The sequence below is a fragment of the Parastagonospora nodorum genome, assembly GCF_000146915.1.
Source record: "Parastagonospora nodorum SN15 chromosome Unknown scaffold_39, whole genome shotgun sequence".
Classification (NCBI taxonomy): domain Eukaryota; kingdom Fungi; phylum Ascomycota; class Dothideomycetes; order Pleosporales; family Phaeosphaeriaceae; genus Parastagonospora; species Parastagonospora nodorum.
Genome location: NW_001884587.1, coordinates 152,213 through 173,425, shown reverse-complemented (window position 1 = coordinate 173,425; position 21,213 = coordinate 152,213). Strand labels below are relative to the sequence as shown.

At 52.7% G+C, this 21,213-nt stretch overlaps 10 protein-coding genes across 10 annotated transcripts; 4 read left to right on the top strand and 6 right to left on the bottom strand.

The window, feature by feature from the left end:
• Positions 1–499: 499 nt before the first annotated feature.
• On the bottom strand, positions 500–863 carry SNOG_15631 (hypothetical protein; the record flags this gene model as incomplete). Its single annotated transcript, XM_001805723.1, has 2 exons — positions 500–591; positions 728–863. 2 exons carry the CDS (start codon positions 861–863, stop codon positions 500–502), a joined length of 228 nt encoding a protein of 75 aa, XP_001805775.1.
• Positions 864–1,141: 278 nt separating this feature from the next.
• SNOG_15630 (hypothetical protein) lies at positions 1,142–1,289 on the bottom strand (the record flags this gene model as incomplete). The annotated part of the gene is made up of 2 exons (XM_001805722.1): positions 1,142–1,193; positions 1,222–1,289. The coding sequence occupies 2 exons, from the start codon at positions 1,287–1,289 to the stop codon at positions 1,142–1,144; spliced, it is 120 nt and encodes a 39-aa protein (XP_001805774.1).
• A 916-nt stretch (positions 1,290–2,205) lies between these two features.
• SNOG_15629 (hypothetical protein) lies at positions 2,206–2,822 on the top strand (the record flags this gene model as incomplete). The annotated part of the gene is made up of 2 exons (XM_001805721.1): positions 2,206–2,330; positions 2,384–2,822. The coding sequence occupies 2 exons, from the start codon at positions 2,206–2,208 to the stop codon at positions 2,820–2,822; spliced, it is 564 nt and encodes a 187-aa protein (XP_001805773.1).
• Positions 2,823–2,969: 147 nt separating this feature from the next.
• SNOG_15628 (hypothetical protein) lies at positions 2,970–4,130 on the bottom strand (the record flags this gene model as incomplete). Its single annotated transcript, XM_001805720.1, has 2 exons — positions 2,970–3,454; positions 3,578–4,130. 2 exons carry the CDS (start codon positions 4,128–4,130, stop codon positions 2,970–2,972), a joined length of 1,038 nt encoding a protein of 345 aa, XP_001805772.1.
• A 1,459-nt stretch (positions 4,131–5,589) lies between these two features.
• On the bottom strand, positions 5,590–9,978 carry SNOG_15627 (hypothetical protein; the record flags this gene model as incomplete). The annotated part of the gene is made up of 4 exons (XM_001805719.1): positions 5,590–8,632; positions 8,740–9,062; positions 9,118–9,485; positions 9,693–9,978. The coding sequence occupies 4 exons, from the start codon at positions 9,976–9,978 to the stop codon at positions 5,590–5,592; spliced, it is 4,020 nt and encodes a 1,339-aa protein (XP_001805771.1).
• Positions 9,979–11,571: 1,593 nt separating this feature from the next.
• On the top strand, positions 11,572–12,150 carry SNOG_15626 (hypothetical protein; the record flags this gene model as incomplete). Its single annotated transcript, XM_001805718.1, has 1 exon — positions 11,572–12,150. The coding sequence occupies one exon, from the start codon at positions 11,572–11,574 to the stop codon at positions 12,148–12,150; it is 579 nt and encodes a 192-aa protein (XP_001805770.1).
• Positions 12,151–12,197: 47 nt separating this feature from the next.
• SNOG_15625 (hypothetical protein) lies at positions 12,198–13,042 on the bottom strand (the record flags this gene model as incomplete). Its single annotated transcript, XM_001805717.1, has 2 exons — positions 12,198–12,827; positions 12,878–13,042. The coding sequence occupies 2 exons, from the start codon at positions 13,040–13,042 to the stop codon at positions 12,198–12,200; spliced, it is 795 nt and encodes a 264-aa protein (XP_001805769.1).
• Positions 13,043–13,454: 412 nt separating this feature from the next.
• Positions 13,455–14,021, bottom strand: SNOG_15624 (hypothetical protein; the record flags this gene model as incomplete). The annotated part of the gene is made up of 2 exons (XM_001805716.1): positions 13,455–13,505; positions 13,596–14,021. 2 exons carry the CDS (start codon positions 14,019–14,021, stop codon positions 13,455–13,457), a joined length of 477 nt encoding a protein of 158 aa, XP_001805768.1.
• Positions 14,022–14,298: 277 nt separating this feature from the next.
• SNOG_15623 (hypothetical protein) lies at positions 14,299–16,493 on the top strand. Its single transcript, XM_001805715.1, has 3 exons — positions 14,299–14,727; positions 15,164–15,941; positions 15,991–16,493. The coding sequence occupies exons 1-3, from the start codon at positions 14,496–14,498 to the stop codon at positions 16,295–16,297; spliced, it is 1,317 nt and encodes a 438-aa protein (XP_001805767.1). The 5' UTR covers positions 14,299–14,495; the 3' UTR covers positions 16,298–16,493.
• Positions 16,494–16,753: 260 nt separating this feature from the next.
• Positions 16,754–17,017, top strand: SNOG_15622 (hypothetical protein; the record flags this gene model as incomplete). The annotated part of the gene is made up of 2 exons (XM_001805714.1): positions 16,754–16,896; positions 16,918–17,017. 2 exons carry the CDS (start codon positions 16,754–16,756, stop codon positions 17,015–17,017), a joined length of 243 nt encoding a protein of 80 aa, XP_001805766.1.
• Positions 17,018–21,213: the final 4,196 nt, after the last annotated feature.

Below are 21,213 nucleotides of genomic sequence, written 5' to 3'. Positions count from 1 at the left end.
AAAGAAGGACGAACTCCTGATGGCGTCCTCGACCCTGTCGGGACCCGCTAGCGTTTCGAGACAGCGAGCGAATAGCAAGACAGATCCAACGAAGCCTGTCCCACGGCACTGCCTAACGCCGTGGCAATACGACTATTTCTCTTCGTACTGCCCTCGCCGGTGTCGCGCTATCAGCACATCGTTCGATAGCAGCGCAGTCAGCCGGATTCTTCCATCTTGCAGCGACGGCCGCACCTTCGACCGAGCGAGCTTTGTGCTGTGCGTACAAGGCATGCCGTATGCATTGTTGTCATTTCGCCCAAAGGCACGTACAAGGGAGAGGATCACCTATGATCGACAACACCCTTGTTCTCTGACGCTCTGACGAGCGTCTGTGTTTCTGTGCTCCCTGATCAGCCCTGCCACAAAGGCCGCGAATGATGTATGTGCCTGATCATGGCGTCGCTGACTGGACACGGCCCTGACACAGCTAAGATTCAAGTGAGTCGATCAGCGCTTTTTACGCGGACGCGGGGGCACCTAAGAGCGACGTGGCGTGGGACGTCGACAAGTCCATCTCCCGATCTACCACTGGGCCCAGGAACCGGGATGCTGCGTGGTGTAGCAAAAGCAACGTCCAGAGGGCTGCCGCCAAACTTTACTGCCCTCCTCTCACACTTGCTGTTCTGACAGCCGAACAGAGTTGGGCATCGGTCCGATGGTGCGCGGAGAATTCAATACTTCGTACCTAATGATCCGATGGCTGTGCTCACAGGCAATGCGCCGCACTCGCCGCCGAAACCGTCAAGGTCCGAGAGGAATCTGGGAGGAAATCGGGCATCAAGCCGACAGCGAGCGCCACAATATCGCCGAGTCACCTCCATTGTGCTGTCGCCTTGCAGGCCGGGAAGGGGACATTGGCCTCGGCGGCACGTGCCTGCGTGTCAATGTCGCTTCCCTCTTGGCCCAACGCAGCTGCCTTGCATGAAATTATTTGCCATCCAGGGTCGCGCTTACCCCAACTCCCAACTGACTCACCCGACAACACTGACATCATACCTACACTTGACTTCAGCATGAAACACTGTAATGATGATCGACATGTCGACTACGTTGCTACGCGCGCTGTGTAAAGCCTGCCTTGGATTAACCACTGTATTAACTACAACATATCGTACTGTCGGTGAGCAGCGACAACATCGCGTCGTTCTTTCCTGCGCTTCAGCAGCTTCATCGAGCTACTTCTCGCGCAGCATCGCATCCACGTGCTTCACCAGTCCCGGCGGCAGCAACACCACCCAAGCAGCCATCATGTCTATTCTACTATCCGTCACTCCTATTCCTAAAAGCAACTTACAGCAAACTCACTCGAATACACTTTTACCCTCTTGACCCCGTTTTACTCGCTTCCCCAATCCTCAAACGATGCGCACGGCTGCCAAATTCTAAGCACTCGAGCTCCATCCCTTATACCCGCACTCCGCGTCCCGCTTCGTCAAAGCGCAAATGTTATTCGCATCCTATGTTGCCGCAGTCATCGTACTCGCACTGTTATCGCTCTTGTTTCTCATTGCACGCTATTCCACAAAGCGCACCATGCGTCTGCCATGGACCAGCGACGATACACTCCTGTTGCTTTCTTTAGTAGAATCAGCATTGGAGCCTGACGTAGCTTGCTGCTGACACGCAATTAGATATGCCTCTACATTGTCGTCGCACTCTTCCTTGTAGGCGAGTCATCCCCATGTTCAGACCGATCTGGTCACATCTCTGATGCCAAGCAGCCATGGTCGCCGGTCATGTCCACGAGCACATACAGACTGCGAACAAGTCGAGATTGCAGTTGACTCTCATGGTAGGGAAAGCAATAACTCCATGGTTGCCATATTGAGTTGTATAGGTGCTGTGGCTGTTCCGAATTCCCATGGCCTTGGGCTTAACCCTTACGCGATGCGCCATCGCCGTCTTCTTCATACGCACACTGTTTACCCACGGGTTCCCGTGGTTGAGGCATGTTGGTATTCATCACCAAAACCTAATCTGTCATCTCAATCAGGCTCATGTTGATTCTCCCTCGCAGCGTACGGCTGCATCTTCTTCGCCAACGGGACGGGCCTAGCGACCATCCTCGGCGTCCTACTTCACTGTCATCCTATCAAGTACAACTGGACTCTACCACTTAAGCAGTCGGGTCATTGCTTCAATCTCGAACCTTTTGTCGTTACCATGGCGGCTCTTGGGGTCGCACTGGATCTCCTGACCTGGACGATTCCTCACTGTGTCGTCTGGCAATTGCAGCTCCGACTGGCGCACAAGATGGCAATAACAGCCATTTTTGCATTGGGAATACTGTACGATGATTTGATCATCTGTGCACATTCATGGATCACTGACCGAGTCGCAGTAACATCCTTGTTGGCGGTCTGCGCATAAGCGTGCTTACTGAGGTGGCCTACGGTAGGGACGTCACTTATGGTATAGGTACCTCTTTGATGTGGGCGATCGCTCAAATGAGCACTGGTATCGTCGTCGCCTGTTGCCCACATCTCCGACCTCTTTTCGAAAAGATTGTTCCTAACAAATTCGTACGAGTGCACACGCGAACGTCGACGCCTCAAGATTCGCCTCTGCGAACTAGGCAAGCCTCGATCACCGTAATGACGAGGATAGAACTACAAGGCAGCTCGCCATCACCGGCGATCAACACTTCAGTCTTCCATGAAGGGCATTTGGAACCATGGGCGCCCACGTTCGTCGTTGGCACAAATCCTGTAATGGAAGAAGCGCAGGATATAAAATGCTGTACTGGATGCATACCTCTCTGCCCTCGTCATCTCGCTTGAGCGCAGTAGGCTTTTCGTTGTTTAATTGGTTGTTTGGTACTTGGATACATGGTTCGATATCATGGTTTTCACCTCAACATCATCTAAACTCTAAGCGAGCCTAAATAATACCGCCTACTATCCAACTCGGATACAACGTCCTGCTCATCACCCTTCAGACGTGACTACCAATGTGGACCAGCCTTTGGCAACTAGCTTTTCAATCTTCAAGCCCGCGAAAGCAGGTATTGCTTCGAAGTCTCCGACAAATTGCTTGCTTATGGGAAGTCCTAGCTGTCCGTTTTCATTGCATCCAGCACCAAGCACTGCTCGCGCTGTGACGCATCCGTCCCTTTGCACTTCCGCTGCGACAAGCACATGGCCATGCCCAATCGCAACATCATACACAAAAGCTTCTTGTCCTTCGACCCTAACATTCAAGCACTTGACCATCTCATCTTGGTCTTCATCGGCGCTGATCGCCGTGGAAGTGCTGCTTCCCAACGCGCCTTTCTCTCCAAGCACCGACACCATCATCTCATCACCTGGGTTCGCCTGCCCCCAGAGGAATAACTCACCCTCCGCACTCACGGCCGCAGTCATGTAACCTCCCGAAGCCACCTTGATAATGCATGTTTCGGATAGGTATTCGACTGGTTCAAAACCAGTGCTGTTGGTATACGTGCGCCCAAGGCATTTCGGATACCGCGGATCGCGCGTCGCAGTATGCACCTTCCCACTGTGATCCAGTGCCGTGGCCGTCGTGGTATTCGTACACCATTCCCTGGGCTCGAACGGGGCCAACTTCCCACTGGACGTAGTCGACTTCGCTTCGAGATAGCCCCTAAACGACGCGAATCCATCAAAGTACACAATTCCATCGCCTGAACTGACCAAGTACCCCCCACTACTATCCATGCGAATCAACGCGATTGCCATGGGGTAGGTTTGAATCTCATCATCCCCACTCTCAATCTCTAGCTCTGAAGAGAATACAATGACGGACGTGGGTGTCGTGTAGCCGCGTACGCCCTCGTGCATTGACGAGCCGAAGAATTCAATCCCTATTTCCTTTTGAGAAACAGCTTCTTTGATGACCGGGGAGTTGGCGATGTGCATCGCTTGCGCGGACGTCAAGCCCCGGCCGCGATATTCTACTGTCCGTTGAGAGGTGTCGCTGGAGCTGGTGTGCGCGATGATGGAGTCGCACCATGATGCCCAGAGGATTTTTATGCAAGCGGCGCGGAGGAGGGGACTTGGTGGAGAAGATACATCTGGTGTGGTGGAGCTGGGGGAGGATGGATCGTAGCCGAATGCGAATAGCTTCATTTCCTGTCCTCGGAGCAAGATGCGCGTAGTGTAGATATGGGTAGTAGATTCGCGTAAAGTGGACGCGTGATCATGTGCCTTCGATCTAGCGCGGCGCTACCTCCACCAATGGCCCTTCGCACACATATTCCCTCATCCTCCTCCTAGCAAAACAAGGTTCGATTTCCCACTCGCTGAAAATTCCCCATTCGTGCCGCAATTTCCGTGTGGGCGTCATTGGAAAAAGCAGGGCACGATACAGACTGGGGTCGTGGAAAACCTTGTTCGATAGCCGAGATGGTTACCGGTTTATCAATGGAAATCCTGCATTCCTGAATCCTTCATGGGACGATGCTCCGAGATCCGAGATGAGGGGTCGGTGCGGCTGCAGCTGCGTCAATGCGAGTCAGAAAGATTAGTTGGTGGAGCGGAACAAATGTACGATTGGAAAAAGATATCGCGGTGCATTATGGGTAGGTTGCGTTGTGAAGCTGGTAATCATATTGATTTGCATAAGTTAGCGACGCTACATGCTTGTTCGTACGAGGCGATAGTAGCAGTAAGATGGGATTGTTGTTGCTTCCTTGTCTCCATGTAGGTACCTGGATGAGTCCAACGCGCTTGAATCGCGGCTGGCTATCTATCCATCCCAATGAATGGATGGAAGAAATTGAGAAGATGGACATAGTGAACATGGTGATCTTGTGTCAAGGCTCTGAACCCTAGCAGATCAACAATACGCTATACACCGTCATGGCAGACTGGAATTTCACAAATGAAGAAATTTTACAAATGACTTTCACGACGCATTTTCGTATACGAGCGGAACATACAATTATATGAAAGTGCTTTGAGTTCGTGTGCATGGACAGACCTCTATAATAGTAGATCATAGTTTCCATGATAGCTGCTATTCCTCGTCAGCCTCTGTGGCGCCGTCTTCATGCTCCCGCAGTTTCTCCATATCCTCCTCAAATATCTCCCTACCTCACTCACGGCTCTCCCTATCCCACTCCCGGCTCTTCCTATCCCACTCCCGCTTCTTCCCATCCCTCTGCCACCGACGCCTCGGCCTCTCCGCCACCATATCACTGTTACTCCCCGCACCGGGATCCGCGGCATCCAGTAGAGCGTCCTTTGGCGCCATTGTCTTGCTCTCAAGTTCCGATGTACTACTACCAGGTTGCAATTGTCTGGCATTGACGCGGCTGTAGGGCGAGCCTTGTTTATACGGGGACTCGTATATCGTCGTTGATTCGAGTGGTTCTTGTGAGCGCACAGGCTGTGCAGCCTGTAGCGCTCGCTGGACATCCTCGTTGGTGCTATCACGAAGTCGTGAACTCGACGACTGGGCCGAAGACGTAGCAACTGGAGGATTGTCGAAGTAGTCCGTGGAAACACCTGCCAGAGGTCTCTCAGACGTAGGCACATAATTTCGTTGCACATCTGTATCGTGGTCAGCACAAAACTAGTCCAAAGATCAGATTTCAATAACGTGAGTGGTCTTACCATCTACTGTGCGCGCAGCAGATGCTTCCGGATAAAGTAGTAGATCTTGAAAGTTAGGGCTCGGTACATAGTCAGCAGAGTGATACTGCTGAGGCTGGATGCTTGAAGATGGTCGTGAAGGACCCGCCGTTTGTCCATTTTTGAGCGTTTCAATTACCAAGTGCGCGCCGAAGTGCGCGCCGACACCCTCCAGGTCTCCATATGACGAATCGTAGAGTGGCAGCGATGGAGACCTGCGGTCTTGTGAGTGTTGTTCATTTCCAGTTCCAGTGACGTCCCTGTCTTTGCGGCAGGAGTGTTTGGTCAAGTCATCCTGATAGAGCCTTAGGCATGGCTTGCATGGTGTACCAGGATCACATTTTATTCTTCGTCTCTTGCAATCTGCGCAAGCTCCAATGCGTCGCGTCTGCATCGTTTCGGCACGCTGTTCTGCTGTGAGGCCTTTTCTTCGAATCCGCACTGATCTCTTATCGAATATTGCTGAGTAAAGGCAATTGGTTCCAGATTTTATGCATTCCATGCAATGTGGTCTTTTTCTATCGCATATGATCTGCCTCTCTTGGCATGCATCGCAAGGAATTGGTATCACGTTTTCCACTACCGCATCACCAGCCCTCTGATGCGTGGTGTTCTCTCGTAGTTTTCCTTGGAGAAACTCCGGGGACCTAGCCTCAGGACTGGGCGCTCCGATGATGGTCATTTGAGGTATGGAAGTGGTACTATCGTACTTAGGACTCGGAGGTACGGTAGGGCCAGCTTTTTCATGTCTTTCGGCATGCCGCTCAAACAAGTCCCTTCTATAAAAGACCTTGAAACAGAGACCACACACCAATGCTCCTTCTTGCGAGTGGTTCTTCTGGTGCCGTCTCAAATGCTCGATACGGGTATAAGATCTTCCACAATTACATCGATGGATTCTCGAAGCTTTTTGCAATTCATCTGTGGGCTCATCACCGGTCTCGTCAGAGACATCATGTAGTTTTCGTGACCTTGCGTTTGTGAGCAGCCAAGTTGATACTTGCTTCTCTGTTATACCACACTCTTGAGCAAGCGCAAGTCTCGTATCGCGGCTGGGATAAGGATTACTAATATTCGCCTTGAGCCAAGCTTGAAGTCGATGCAAGACAGCAGTAGGGACACGCAGAACCCGTTTTCCAGCAGCAGGCAGCTGAGCAACTAAGCGAGGTTTCAATACAGCCCATGATTCGTCGTTCATAGGATGCGCAATCTGGATAGATGCCTTGAACGACTCCATGTGGCGTAATTGTTCTGGAGTAATGGGAGGGTCCATCTGCAGACATCGACGTTCGATCTCGACTTTTCGCTCCGCTTTTTTTGCGTCCTCCTCATTTCGAATGTCTTCTAGTGGATACTCGCGTCGTAAACGTTGCACACGTGCAGCGACTTCTCGGTCAATCGGACGTGGGCGGCAATCGACGCATTCGTGAACATCAGGCACATGCGACGAACATGTGTAATAGCACACAATGTGCTGCCATGAGTTGCATAGCTTGCATAAGACAGTATTCCCGTCGGCACCTGAATATCCACAGAGGCATTTGATCGTGTCAGCCTCCAGGGTTTGCGTTGGCGCGGATTCATTCTGCTTTTGCTCCTGATTTAGGAATTGCACCTCTTGTAGTCGTAACAGCTCGTCCATGTTGATCATATTCTCATTATTTGTAGCCCATTGCTTGATATCTCTCCAAGTATTGACTTCGGGAGGTATGTATGGTTTGATGTCGTTGAGAATTATGCTGCGAGCATAGGGCTGTTGGTCTGTAGCGTCTATGAATCCAGGGCTTTTCTGCAAAAGTGACTTCGCCATTTGCTGAGCCTGAGTGGCTGCGCCAAGGGCTTCCTTTGGCTGGAGCTGGTTCTGATGAAGCACTTGCTGCCTGTCTTGGTTTTCGGTTTGTTGCCTGTTCGTTTCCAACTCTCTTCTTTCCTGGGTTTCTGCCTCGACTTGGGCTTGCTGAGCTATGCGGGCATCCTCTTCCTTCTTGCGTCGGTCTGCATCATTATGATCAGCCTTAGTGTTGGCGGAGGTCTTCGAAGGAGAGGAATCTCGCGCATCTGGAGAGTTCGAAGAACTGTCGAGCTTTGACCCTTGGTGACCAGCGGTGGTACGAGGTTCCGGAAATGAAGCAGATGCTTCGGTTGGCCGGGTTTTGTCGGACCTGTCTGGAGACAGGGCCAGCTTTGGCGCCACTGCACTCCTTTTAACCATGTTGATGATGTCACAGACTATGTTACAGCTTTCTGGGGTCTCGAAGCTCAGTGCCATATGTGTACCGTCTGGTTCAATCCATACTATAAGTGTATCCTTTTGTTTAGAATAGCCGCCGTCCATCAATATGGGCGTTAAGAACAATTTTTGAATTGTCTGATCTTCTGCATAGACCACGAGATTCCATTGGGCCTGTTCATTCTCTATAACATTAGCGTATCCTGTCCCTCGATCGAGCCAGTCCCTGTTTTCCAGCTCGTAGACTTTGCAACGGCAGGACGAGGACCCCATGGAAGCCATCAAAGGATGCACTTTATCAGGGTTCATAAACGGTCTCGTGATGAATTTTGATACGGGAGGGTCGTCCTTTTTTTCGATCCCCTCAAGCTCCAGGAGTTGGGCCCGCGCGGTTTCTTCGAGATCCATTGTAAATCGGAGCGGCTTCTCCATATGCTCTGCCTCTAGATCGTCTGCAACCGTGTGACTTTCATATATTTCATTCCCGGTCTTGTCTTCTCCAGTGGATAGTATTAAGGAGCCGGCAGATCGGTAAGAAGCATCGTCAATCTCATTCTCAGATTCGTTATCAGACTCCACCTCACGCGGCAATGCTGCGAGTGCAATGTCCTCCATATGACGCGCGAAGTGTATAAGCATCTTGCTTTTCCCAGCATCAGTCGCTTCGAGGCACAAGGGACACACCACGCTCTCCCAGCTGGGACCAAGCTGATGATCCAATTCCAAGTGCTGGCTCCAGAGCTGGCGATTTGCAAACGGCTTCGCACTGAACATACAGCTATTATAGAGGCATGTATACGGCTGGAGGTCGAGGTAGAGATGTTTTCTGCGTGTGTCAGATTTTGTGATGCGCCTAATACTACAGTAACTTACCGCCAATCACGGTTAGTCGCAGCACGTATGTGCTTACCACATGCATTACATTCGAATTGTGCCCCAGTCCTGGCTTCGGCTGGTAGCGGCGGGATTTGGATCCGCTTGCCTCCGGTGATACTCGTCATGAAAGATATCACTGTCTCCGCATAATGGGCTTTCGTGGGCGCAGGAAGGGGACGTTTCCAAGTCCCAGAATCTTTGAACTCCTGACTCCGCAAATCGAGACTTTCTGAACCTGATGGCTGCCATCTCTTCTTCTTCAGCAGGGCGAACCTGTCGGATTGCTGGCGTTGATCCTCGCGCCTCTTCTTGGCATCCGGCTGATATCGAATCCCAACTGATCTTTCCCAAGCACTCAGCTAGCTCCATATGTACCTTGGGAAACTTTGCCACAATGAGGTCTTTGTGGTAATCATGGGCGGCACGTTGTTCAACCTTTAGCAAGCTAGGTTCGTCCGTCGGCTCGGGATCGATCGCCGGATACTCGAGGGCATTGCTCAGATCAAATAAGCACTGGACATGTATCTTGACATCTTCGGCCAGACTTTCTGTTCCGCCACTTGTTATTTCGCTACCGGGGCTGTCGCTATTCACTTCGCTGTCGCTGTCGCTATCGCTATCACTTTCACTAACACCTTCTTCAGCTTGCTTGAGGAGCCATTTGGTCTGACTGTATATCTGGGCGGTATGGATGTATAATTCCATGGTGGCAGTGTCCTTTGAGTCGGCATGTCTGTACAGATCTGTGGGCTCGTAAGCAAGTTTACCATTAAATACAAAAGCAGAAAGCATACCGTTAGACAGAATTCTACACAGGGGGTTTAAGATAGACAAGGTAGTGTGCCGAAGACTCTTCGACTTCTCCAGTATGCTATCTAATCCTCCATTCCATGCATTATGGCCGTTGGCCCATAACTTCATTCTCACAAGACTTCGTCGAAGCTGCTTACAAGCAGGAGAGGGATCAGCCGATAGTAGGAGATGTGCAATTGAGTCGATGCAGGCTTGCAGCAGTCGTGCTACGATGCCAACATCGTCCTCAGCCTCGGTGCCGGCACAAGCTTGCCATCGCTCGATGTCGTTCTCTCCTTGGAGTCCAGCATTGGACGACAGCATCTGGGTCGGTGAATGTGCACCTCGGACGCTTGACGACTGCTTCGTTCCGCTCACAGTTGCCACAGTGTGGTCATGCGCATATGTCAGGCTGTCGTTTGAGATGCTTTGCAATTCTTCCATGCTTGCCCGTCGCTTGCGCAATGTTGCTGCGATGCACCCAGGATTGTGTCGTGATATGTAAATCTAGGAATCATGGAAGAGCCATGGCATTGTATTACCTGATATGCGGAATCAAGAAGTGGGAGGCGAGTGGGCTGAGTGCAGGCGTGCGGGGCAGTGCAGAAAGGAGACGAGGCTGAGAAAAGAGAACATGCATACATCAGCCGTCGGCTGCCAGCCTGCTGAGCTCGATCTTCATCTGCTCCGGCCGCGCACCTGTCGTTATGTCTGGCATAGAAGTGGCGGGCCTTGTTTTCGGTATACTCCCGATATTGATTGAGGTTGTAAAATCATATTCCGATGTTGCAGACAGCCTTCACACGTTTCGGCACTACTCCAAAGAGGTCAAATCCATTTCGCTCCAGCTCAAAGTGCAGAATGGCATATTTCTTAATCATTGCAGGCTATTGATTCGCCTAGTGGAGGATGACAGGGCCGCTGAAGACATGCTGGAGAATGGAAGCGACCAACGATGGACAAGCAAAGAGCTCAACGACAAGCTCAATGTCGTACTGAAGGATAGTCTAGAGCTCAGTCGCAGTATTATTGAAGAAACCAAGGACGTTATTGGTGAGATGAAGGAGGAGTTGAGAAAGTTTGACCATTTGAGAGCGCAAAAGAAATTGGTCAGTGCTCCATTTTCTGTCGTCATACCTACCAAACCTAACACGAACTCACTGTCCACAGGACGAATCATTTCGAGCTGCTATAAAACGGTTGCGAGGAGCGGTTCAGATTTCCTTCAACAAGAGCAAACACGAAAGATGTCTGGCGAGCTTACGTGATCGCAACGACGATTTGAGCACCTTACGAAGCCAGATTCGGGCCTTCCAGCATCAAGCAACAACCACTGCAGGCGCGACTGTGCGACACAAGACGTTACCGGACCGATTTAAATCTATCCAAGGTGCATCTCAGAAGCTCCATGAAGCCCTTTGCAGCGCTTGGTGTTGCGACGACGCAAAACATCGAGGTCACTTTGCTAAGCTGTGCCTTGATGCCGAGGCAGACGCAGAAGTTCGTCTTGATATCGCTGTATCTTGTCATGATACCTTCAGCGATGGATACAACAGCATTTTAATTGATCCTCCCATCTGGTTATATGTACAGTCCATGATCGTAACCAATGCCCTACCCGACATCGTAGCATCGCAAACTATGGACGCTCTTAGGAAAGCGATACCGGTCGAGCTTCTTAGCACTACTTCGGCCAAAGCTCTTAAGAAAAAGGCTTCTTCGGATCTTCCACAGGCTTCTGCACGTCCGAAGAAGAAGCGGGTTCATTTCGTTGACCCGTCAGCTGCCGTGGTCACGACACCCATCGCAAAAGTGAGCCTACCCGACTTCAATCTGTGTCAAACTAAAAGCATCTGTCATTATTTGAAACGAACCCATGGAGCTCGTGACAGCTCTACGCCCACAAAATGCCTCGGGTACTTGGAAACACCATGCCAAAAGTACAAGCACAGATTCTATCTAAGAGATCGAGCTGCGAAGGTCGTGAATGCCCCGGATCCGCCCGAACAAGCAAGCATTTTCAACGTCTTCGACATCATGCAGTATGAGGCGGACGACGTGCTGGAGCCTGAAGATCAGCTCAGACTAGCACTCAAGACTGCACTCGCAATTTTGCAATACAATGACACACCATGGCTGGCTGAACGTTGGCGCTTAGGAAACATGAGCTTCTTCGGCCACCAGCGAACATTCGACGACGCCACATTGAAGACATTACACCTCAGCTCACAAATATCATGGCCACATCAACCAACAACGGCCACCCAAGTCATGGAAGGAGTCCAGAAGACCGACGACGTAGTCAGCGACGAGATCAAGTACGGCATCAACAACCTCCCTCTCTTCTTCCTCGGAGTCGCATTGCTCGAGATTGCGCACTGGAAACCATTGGAGAGTAAGATGATAACACGAGACCAACTGGACCCAGTCTACACCGCGCGACGACTTGCTCAAGGTAGAGCGCCGCTGGGACCAGAGTACCAGAAGATCGCGCAGAAGTGCTTGCAGTGCAATTTTGGATTTGGGACGAAGCTCAATAGCAAGAGCTTGCAGACGGCGGTATACAATGATGTGGTGTGTGAGCTTGAGGGCATGATTGAGAGACTAGCTGTTTGATGCATCCACTCATATTGCATGATTCGACACCACTACCATCGAACTTTTCAGCCGGCTTTAGCACTACACTGCTGTGTCACGGCAATCTCGGACAATACGCCATCTTTTATAAGCGCCTCAATACTCTTTGGAAGCAGGAATTGCATGCCCAGCCCAGGCTGTCCGAACCAAGGCGCAACAGGCCCTCCGATCACTACTACGGCCTTTTCAACCTCATAAACATGGTAGTTGTACGGCACCTGCGAGGGGTCGTTCATGTCAAAGTCCAAATTCGCTGGCGGGAGCGCTCTCTGACTATATGGACTCCCTGCACTCGCCACGAAATTGCCCCGCGCACTACCAAAGCGATCGACTTGCGTGCCTGGCTTCAACGTCATGTGTCCACGTATAGGGCTTCCAGCAGTGTTGTTCGCGAAGCCATCCGAGAAGGGGTACATGAACCAGCTAACTTCGCCAGCGGATGCGTAGTTTGTCCACATTGAGATGAATTCTCCGGGACAAAGACCGCCGAAGCGACCGTACGTAGTGCTGCCACCCACGAGGGTTGACAAGGGTAGACATGACGGGAGGATGACGGGACCTAGACGGGCATCGCCACACACGTAGGCTGTGTTGCCCGAGTCGATGGTTCCCGCGCAAAAGTCAATGTCACAGCGATCACTGTTTTCCAAATCGGTCTGCCATCGTATCAGTAAATGATGGATTTGGGGAATAGTTAGGCATATACATCGACTTCGTAGCCGAGAGGAAGCGTTCCATTGAATTTCTGTGACGCATAGTCCGTCGGGGTGTCTCTTTGGCGTACATACTTGTGGCTGGTGACGGGGCTGGCGTGCGCCCTGTGGAATGCAACTATCGCAGATATAGCAATTGTGAACGGAAATAAAAACATTGTGTGATGGAGCTGCGGTTTTATGGACTGATTGGGAAGTGTGCGAAAAGATGTAGAAAATCCGCACCCGAGTTCCTAGGGATGCCACAGTCCAAAGGCGTGGCCCAGGAACCATTTCATATGCGGTGACGGCAGTTCCCGTGGCATCGATCCATTAACCTTAAGGTATGGCATGTGTTGCCCCGGCCTTAGTGTCATGCAGAACGAGATCGACAACTCCAACATGGACCTGATGGTGCCACCTCCGTGACATACTCTGTGCATCGATGCGTGGTCGCCGATCCGATCTTTTGCACACCGCGCTCGAACTCATCAGTCAAGCTCATTGGTATGATGCATGCAGAATGCCAAGTCGCTATATCATGTGTCTCGCGAAGGGAGGACCATTACTTTTGACACCAGTGTCGCTAGCTCATGCCGTAGTTGAGTCAAATTCGGTGCTGGTCTGTGCCGCGGATTCAATCTGTCGTACCTCATCTAAGCTGGTGGCAGATGCAGTGTCCTTGATGACGGCCCTTCGTGCTTTGTTTTTGTCCTGCCTCTTCGCACCAACCGGGAACCTCTTCCGCCCGTCACATGTCATACAAGCGAGCACAAACACATCTGCCCATGGTTTCTTCCCACCTTTGCTCAGATTCTCCACGCTTTGGTTCGCTGTACGTCCTGGGATCAGCACTGTGTTGCACCGCTTGCAAAGACTGCGTTTCAAATCCACGGAGAGGCGAAGTTGTGCTTTGCGCGTAACTTGCTGCAAATCAGAACCGAGCTGGAGAGCAAGAGGCGAGTGACTCGGCACGTGCTCACTGCATGTCTGAGCCGAGTTCCAGTCCTCGTCAGATTCAAGAATCCTCGTGGCCGTGGTCTTGTTTGAAGTTGTTTGTAGAGTCAGGTACGTGGCGGCCTGGTATAGGAAAGTAGTGCGGGCGTGTAGATGTTTACTCGGTATTCCTTTGGACTTTTGAGGTTTGACTTTGCTCATGGCGTTGGTTTGAACGGTTGCTGATTTGTTTGTTACGAGAGGTCCGTACAGCAAGTTCCCAAGACAGCGGTAGAACAATGGTTGGTTCCGGAACAACGACTCGTTCTACATCTTGTTTTAGACTGTGGGGATGATTCAAAGCGGATGCACAGACCACGTGCTGCCTACGGTCTAGCGCAGCTTGGCAACTGAAGCTAGCCCGGCTTTTTGCTTCGACATCACCGCTGCGCCCTCACCTCCACCTTCTTTTCTCCACACCCAGCAGTAGCGCCAACCACGACTTGTCGCACTTCACTTTGCAACCGCAGAGTCATCTGCTAATCTCTCTTCTCAGCAGTCTAGAAACTCAACCCCCACTTTCCGCACTTCTGCGCCCGCTCGCGCTCTGTTCAGCTGCCCTCAACCGCACGCTTACGCACGCGCCAATCGCACCACACCTCCATACCCTCACCCAACCGCACCATCTATTCCACCATGTCTCACGAGGAAGATCTCATCGACTACTCCGATGAGGAGATCCAGCCAACCGAGGTGCCCGCCAACGGCGACGCAGCAGCTGCAAAGGGCGGCCTCGCTGCGCCCGACGCGTCCGGCGAGAAGAAGGGCAGCTATGTCGGCATTCACTCCACCGGTTTCCGCGACTTCTTGCTGAAGGACGAGCTCGTGCGAGCCATCACCGACTGCGGATTCGAGCATCCTTCCGAGGGTTAGTCTAATTATTCCCCTCAGCCTTGCTCCACGTCAAAGCGTCCGTCCATCTGCGCAAGAAGCCACATCTGTTTGCGACCTTGGGTATCTGTAGAAGGAAATAGTGGCGAGGGAACCTTTTCCTTCCGCTACGTACGGGCATACCAGTATCCTCCATTTGAACGCGCTCGCCCCGGTCCCGTACACAAGGCGCCTCGTCAGCCCTTGCTATTCTACTCCAGTGCTTCTGGAGCATCGACCCGGGCGATCGCGCGCCTCTCGTGGGTGAAAAGAGGTGGCTGTAATGGGGGTGTCGTATCGGCATGCACGAGTCAGCTCGCTCTGTCGCTCAATGGAGGATTTTGATCTCGCAAGATGGACGGACGCACGCTTCGCATTTGACGCTTTGTTTCGACCGCTTAAGATACCCTTTCTGACATCATTGTGCCATACAGTCCAGCAAGTTACCATTCCCCAGGCTATTCTCGGAAACGATGTCCTCTGCCAGGCCAAGTCCGGTCTCGGAAAGACTGCTGTCTTCGTCCTTGCCACCCTACAGCAAATGGACGAGAAGCCAGAGCCCGGCGTTGCCTCCATCCTGGTTATGTGCCATACCCGTGAGTTGGCTTACCAGATCAGGAACGAGTACAACCGCTTTGCCAAGTTCTTGCCCGATGTCAAGGTCGGCGTCTTCTACGGCGGAACCCCAGTTGCGAAGGACATCGAGCTCCTCAGCAACAAGGACACCCACCCTCACATCATCGTCGGCACCCCGGGACGTATCAACGCTCTCGTCCGTGACAGGCACCTTCGCCTCGCCAACTTGAAGCACTTCGTCCTCGATGAGTGTGACAAGATGCTGGACCAGCCTGACATGCGCAACGACGTCCAGGCGATCTTCCGTGCTACCCCCGCCCACAAGCAGGTCATGATGTTCTCAGCCACTCTGTCCAAGGAGATCCGCGCTGTCTGCAAGAAGTTCATGCAGAACCCCCTGGAGATCTACGTCGACGACGAAAAGAAGCTGACCCTGCACGGTCTTCAGCAATTCTATGTCAAGCTTGATGAGCGCGAGAAGAACAGGAAGCTCAACGACCTCCTCGATAACCTCGAGTTCAACCAGGTCATCATCTTCGTTCGCTCAACCCTGCGCTGCACCGAGCTCGACAAGCTCCTCCGCGAGTGCAACTTCCCTAGCACCGCGGTCCACTCCGGTATCGGCCAAGAGGAGCGGTAAGTCACCCACACGCATAGCTGCCACATCATGCTAATTCGGTGATAGTATCAAGCGCTACAAGGAGTTCAAGGAGTTCCAGACCCGTATCTGTGTCTCGACTGATATCTTCGGTCGTGGTATCGATGTCGAGCGTATCAACGTCGCTATCAACTACGATATGCCCGACAAGGCTGACGCTTACCTCCATCGTGTCGGTCGTGCTGGTCGTTTCGGAACCAAGGGTCTGAGTATCTCATTCGTCAGCAGCCAGGACGATGAGGCTGTACTCAAGGCCATCGAGGAGCGCTTCGCTGCCGAGATCCCAGAGTTCCCCGAGGACGGCATCAGCTCTGCCAGCTACATGGACAACTAAGTCCATACACTGGTACCAAGGTCGTCGATGATGTTATCGAAATGGAAAGTTGCCTTCGGGCTTGGGTCTGATTGAAGGACGACAACACCGTTTTGCGATGAAAAGTATGAGCGTGGCGTAGGCGGTTCGACTATTGGAATGGACTTGCGCTTTAGCCTGGAAAAGCTATGGATTACGAAATTGACGCTCATCTGACATGACTGTTCCGCTCAAGCTCCCGTGCCATGCGTGATCTCATACACTCGTTCTATCATGCTCACACACGCCGGTCAACAGTAATGCCAGCACGCCAGCCAATCCAAACCACTCCACAGACCATCCATAAATAACAAATGCAGCCCCTCCAACGCCCCGCCCGCCCGTTGGCAAAAAGAGAGAAAAAAACGCTCACCAATATCCTCCGAGCCGCACTTGCTTACACGCCACCACAAGAACCAGCTACATGTACTTGGCACAATGCCTGCAAGTTCAACAACGGGCTGCACGACTTTACCCATGGGAGTGAGACAACAGGCTCATCTCGCTTCCGTACCTGCATTTCGTACGATGGTGGCGGCACGGTTAGATCTAAGCGATACAGATACGGTTGTGCTGTCAGAGTGTGTAAATGCGGAGAATAGGGAGTTTAGCATGGGCATGCATGGGCTTGCTCGGGTGGTGGAGGAGGAGGAGGAGGAGCGGGCTTGGAATTCGTCCGAGGAGAAGAGTTTGGGAGTGTGAGTGGTCTGATTGGTATGGATTACAAAAGCACGCCATTGGTGAGCCTGTCTAGATGCGCCTGTGTATAAGAAGGGGATGCCTGTATTTACTTGTGAGCTGCTATGCCCCTGGGGTTTACCCGGCTGTTTATTTCGACGCGGGAGGACGTGGTTCCGGTAAGCGGAACTGGTTTTACGTTCTCAGCCTTGCGAGCGTCATGTTTCTCGAATTTTCGGGCCGTCTGTGGTTCTATGGAACATGTTCAGTATTGTGTATATATTTGCACATGTGTTTTGGGAAGTAAACGCGACGCGACAAGATAGGAGAAGAGCGTTAACGCTGGGATCGACAGCGGCAACTTACACGCACTCCCGGGCAGGCCAGTACACTGCCGACCCGCCGTGGCGCCACATGTCAGGAACAGGAATTGGTCAAGGGCGCAAGTGTGGACCTGGCGTTCAAAGCACGAGGAAGAAGCGCTGCAAGCGGTTAGCAAGGCGCCGGATGCGCACGGTTGGCTTGAGCCACAAGCAGTCCTTCTGGATATGAGAGGAAATTCTCGAAATGCTTTTATGGATCGGTGAGCGAGTCGTCGGTCAGCGCATTGCCCCTTGGCGACGTGGCAAGCTTCGTTGGGGGATCCGGAGAGTCAGATAGATGTGCACCGAGGTGCAGAGGTGCAGTGTTACTATTCTGAGCGCAATGTGCAGACGAGTAATAATGCCCTGCGCCCAATGCAGCTCCAGGACCGGAGGGCGCGGACAAGGTGTGGAAGTTCAAGCCTCAAGACGGCATTTCTCATTTCCCATGTCGCGCTTCGTTCGATCTATAACGACGGCGAATATAGGCGGGTTAGGTAGATATGAGATATGGAAGCAATGCGCACGTCGCCACGACTTGGGCCCCTGGGTGCCGGCATCTCAGATCAAGCATTGCACATGCATCCGCAAAGGGGTCCACACATCGCCATCTCGCTTCGACCTCATGGGGCGTTTGCAAAGACGTGGCAGTGCGGCAGTGCTATGCGCGTGGACACTTTGAAACTCCCTTGCTGGAGAGAGTGCAGTCGTTCGTAACACTGGCAGTTCGTAAGACGTTTCGCAAGCACGTGAATGTTCTGTGGCTGCAAGGAGTGTCGGAGATGAGGACGATGACCAGCAATGAGCATGCGCTCCGTGGAGAATACGTGCGTTGGAACCTGGCCGCAAGTCGATAGCAATTCTGTTGCCAAGGCACAACAAGCAACACAGGACGAGACTAGTATATGGGTGGTCAATTTGAGCGCGTGTCAGTCGGCAAGGCAGGAGCATCATGATCAGACCATTCGAATCTGCGATGTCGATTGGGTGGGTCTGGAGACGACGGCGCAAGATTGAAGAGCGATAGTCTCGCTTGCAAAAATAATGGAAGGCGCACAAACTGGAGCGCTGAAACACAATTGTGCAAGTCCTTGGGCGATGATTACAAGCGTGGGCGCTGCTTGCGGCGAGGTGAGCAGTGTCTTGGCATCATTCCCCACTTCAGCAAGATCATTGTGTGCTGCATCAATGGAAGGCAGATCTTCGCTGTGATGCGTCCATTGAGTGCGATTCAATGAAGCAAACGTGGCGATAATATGAGGGCAAGAGGCACCTTTGCAGAGTGATAGGCTGCTGACGCTTAACCTGCGACAGCTCTGCGCTCGGCCATGTTGTGCTCAATAGATGAACCCGATAGTCGACTTGGTGGCATCATGGAGGTGTAAGAACGGAGACTGCGGCTCGGGTGCGGCAAGCCCCTCGAGCCGTGCAAATTGGTCCAAGTGGCGACTCGCTGGTAATAGTCCCGACGTCCAAGGCCGCTCGCAGCGAGCGTAAAGTCAATTCCCCAACTCCCCAACGGCCGGGGGCCGCCAGAGCAGCTGTCGCTCTCGCTCATGTGAGCAGTGTTATCGCAGCGGGGCGGTGCTGGAGGGTCGCGACAGGGCTGGAAATTGAGCTGGCCTTATGCCGGACTGCCTCTTGGACAGACCAGCCCCTTTTGGAGGATTTTCAGGCTGCCGTTGGGAAATCGACCAAGGATGTGGATTGACAGGCGTTGCACGGATAGCGTTGGACGGGCTTGGCCATGTTGGCGGTGGATACGCGAACGCGAACGTCATACGCGTAGAAGCTGCAGCGGCCATTCCTCTAATTGGCCGCTAGCAGTCCTGTTGGGTTTCGCGCTGATGCTGGCGACGGTGCAGGATTCAGGAGAGATGCGGACGGTGACGCGGACGAGCCAGCGCAGCGCAGCGCAGCGCGGCATGGTTGAGGGTGCGAATATGCGGCGATGTAGGTACTGAGTACGAAGTAGATATATGCGCCTGCGGATCATGCGCGACAGTGCCAGCACCAGCCAGCGCCAGCTCATGTAATGTCCGAGACGCCTCCATGACCATCTCTGGACTCTCTGCAAGCGGGTCTTCCGCCAGCACCAGGTTAAGCGCACCTCATCCAGGCCTGGGGTGCCGCGCAAGCTCTCGTGGAGTCGTGGCAGGCTTTCCGAGCAGGATTGTATTTTCTGCTCGGCGCCGACGACCGACGATGCTACTTTGGGACGCAGTGGCTTGACGGTGGTGAGCAACTGTGCTGTAGTCGTACCGTACTGTACGCTTCTTTGACAGTGCTGTGTTGCGTATTGCAGGCGTGTGCAAACTATGCAGCCACCACGCGTGACAGGCAGCGCAAGCTAGACACCAAAAACAAAGGCGATGACGATGGCGGCCCCGAGCGCAGGCACAGGTAATGATAATAATAATAATCAGTGATGAATTTGGCGTCTGCGGTCTGGCAGCGATAAGTGCAGGGCCGCTCCCCAATGCAATCTAGCGGCACATCCATGGAGTGAGCAACGGGATATCAAGCCATCCTGACTGCCAGTGCGCGTTCCCAGCTTCTGCCGCCGCTGCGCTTCACACCTCACTGTCAGCTAATTCCACCGCATCTCTCCCTCTACCTTTGCATTCCCCCTCGCTCGCAGCCAGCGTCCGCTCACTTCGAAAACCCTCTGTTGTGGAACCTGCGCCCAGCTGTGCACTCCTTCCCGCCTTCACCATTCGTCGCTGTTGCAGTAGGCACGTCCCGGCCTCCGCCTCAGCATACCGACGGTGCTCTTTGCAGCGTCCCTTCTTCCGCCAGACGCCTCTCACTTTTTCCGTTTGTTCCATGTCGCCCGGCTGAACCCGCTCTCCGCTGCCTCACGCTCGTTTTTCCCGCCGTCCGACTAATCGATAATACCCCTCTGGAGCTCGTTGCTGCTGGCCCTGTCGCGTCTGCTCGTAGCGCGGCACCACTCGCCAACTTTTTGGCTCGTCATCCTCGCCGCATTCTGCACTCTGCACTCCTCCACCGACAACATACTGAACAGCGCCCGCCATGGCTCCGGCAGTACCCAGGTTGCGAATTTTGTCAGGTGCGTAGTCCGCCGCACCATACCTCTCTGCGACGCCGATAGCTTTCTTTTGTCCAGCACTCCCTCCCCAGCAGTGCAGCAACACCAGCAGCTTCACTGCACCGGCCTCCTTCCGATCCCAGCCGTCGATTCACCACCAGCGTTTGCTGTTCTAGACGAAACAATTGCTGACACACCACAGTGGGCGGTAACGCCGTCTCTGCCTTTTTATCATGGCGGTTACAGGCAACGAATGCCTGCGACGTCACCCTTGTCTGGAAGTCGGGCTACGAGAACGTAGCTCAATACGGCATCTCATTCAAGTCAGCAGCACAAAATAAAGCATACTTTGGAAATGCTGACAACTGCATAGATCTGCACTTTACGGCAACGAGCGGTTCAAGCCCTATGCTGGTATGTCCCCCCACACCTTCCCATTGTCAACTCTCTTTAACACTGTGCAGTCGTCCGCACACCTGAAGATGCCGCACATTCCTCCAAGCAGCCCTTCGACTACGTCCTACTCTGCGTCAAAGCACTCCCTGATGTATACGATATTGCCAACATCATCGAGTCGGTCGTCTCTCCACAACACACCTGCATCCTTATGAACACGACACATAGTATCGGAGTCGAATCATATCTCGAGCAGCGCTTTCCAACGAACGTCGTATTGTCATTGGTATCAGGAGCAGAGATAGTCCAGCTTGGCGCGAGCGAGTTCGAACACAAAGGAGCAACTGACATCTGGGTTGGCCCTGCAATCAAAAATGCCGCTATTCCAGCACAAATCCAGTCAGACATGG

What these genes read in the sequence shown, in the direction of transcription:
- SNOG_15623 (XM_001805715.1), top strand. Translation starts at nt 14,496, where the DNA reads ATGTCTCACGAGGAAGATCTCATCGACTACTCCGATGAGGAGATCCAG. An exon ending in ATTCGAGCATCCTTCCGAGG is followed by an intron (nt 14,728 to 15,163) that starts GTTAGTCTAATT and finishes TGTGCCATACAG; the next exon opens with TCCAGCAAGTTACCATTCCC. An exon ending in GGTATCGGCCAAGAGGAGCG is followed by an intron (nt 15,942 to 15,990) that starts GTAAGTCACCCA and finishes ATTCGGTGATAG; the next exon opens with TATCAAGCGCTACAAGGAGT.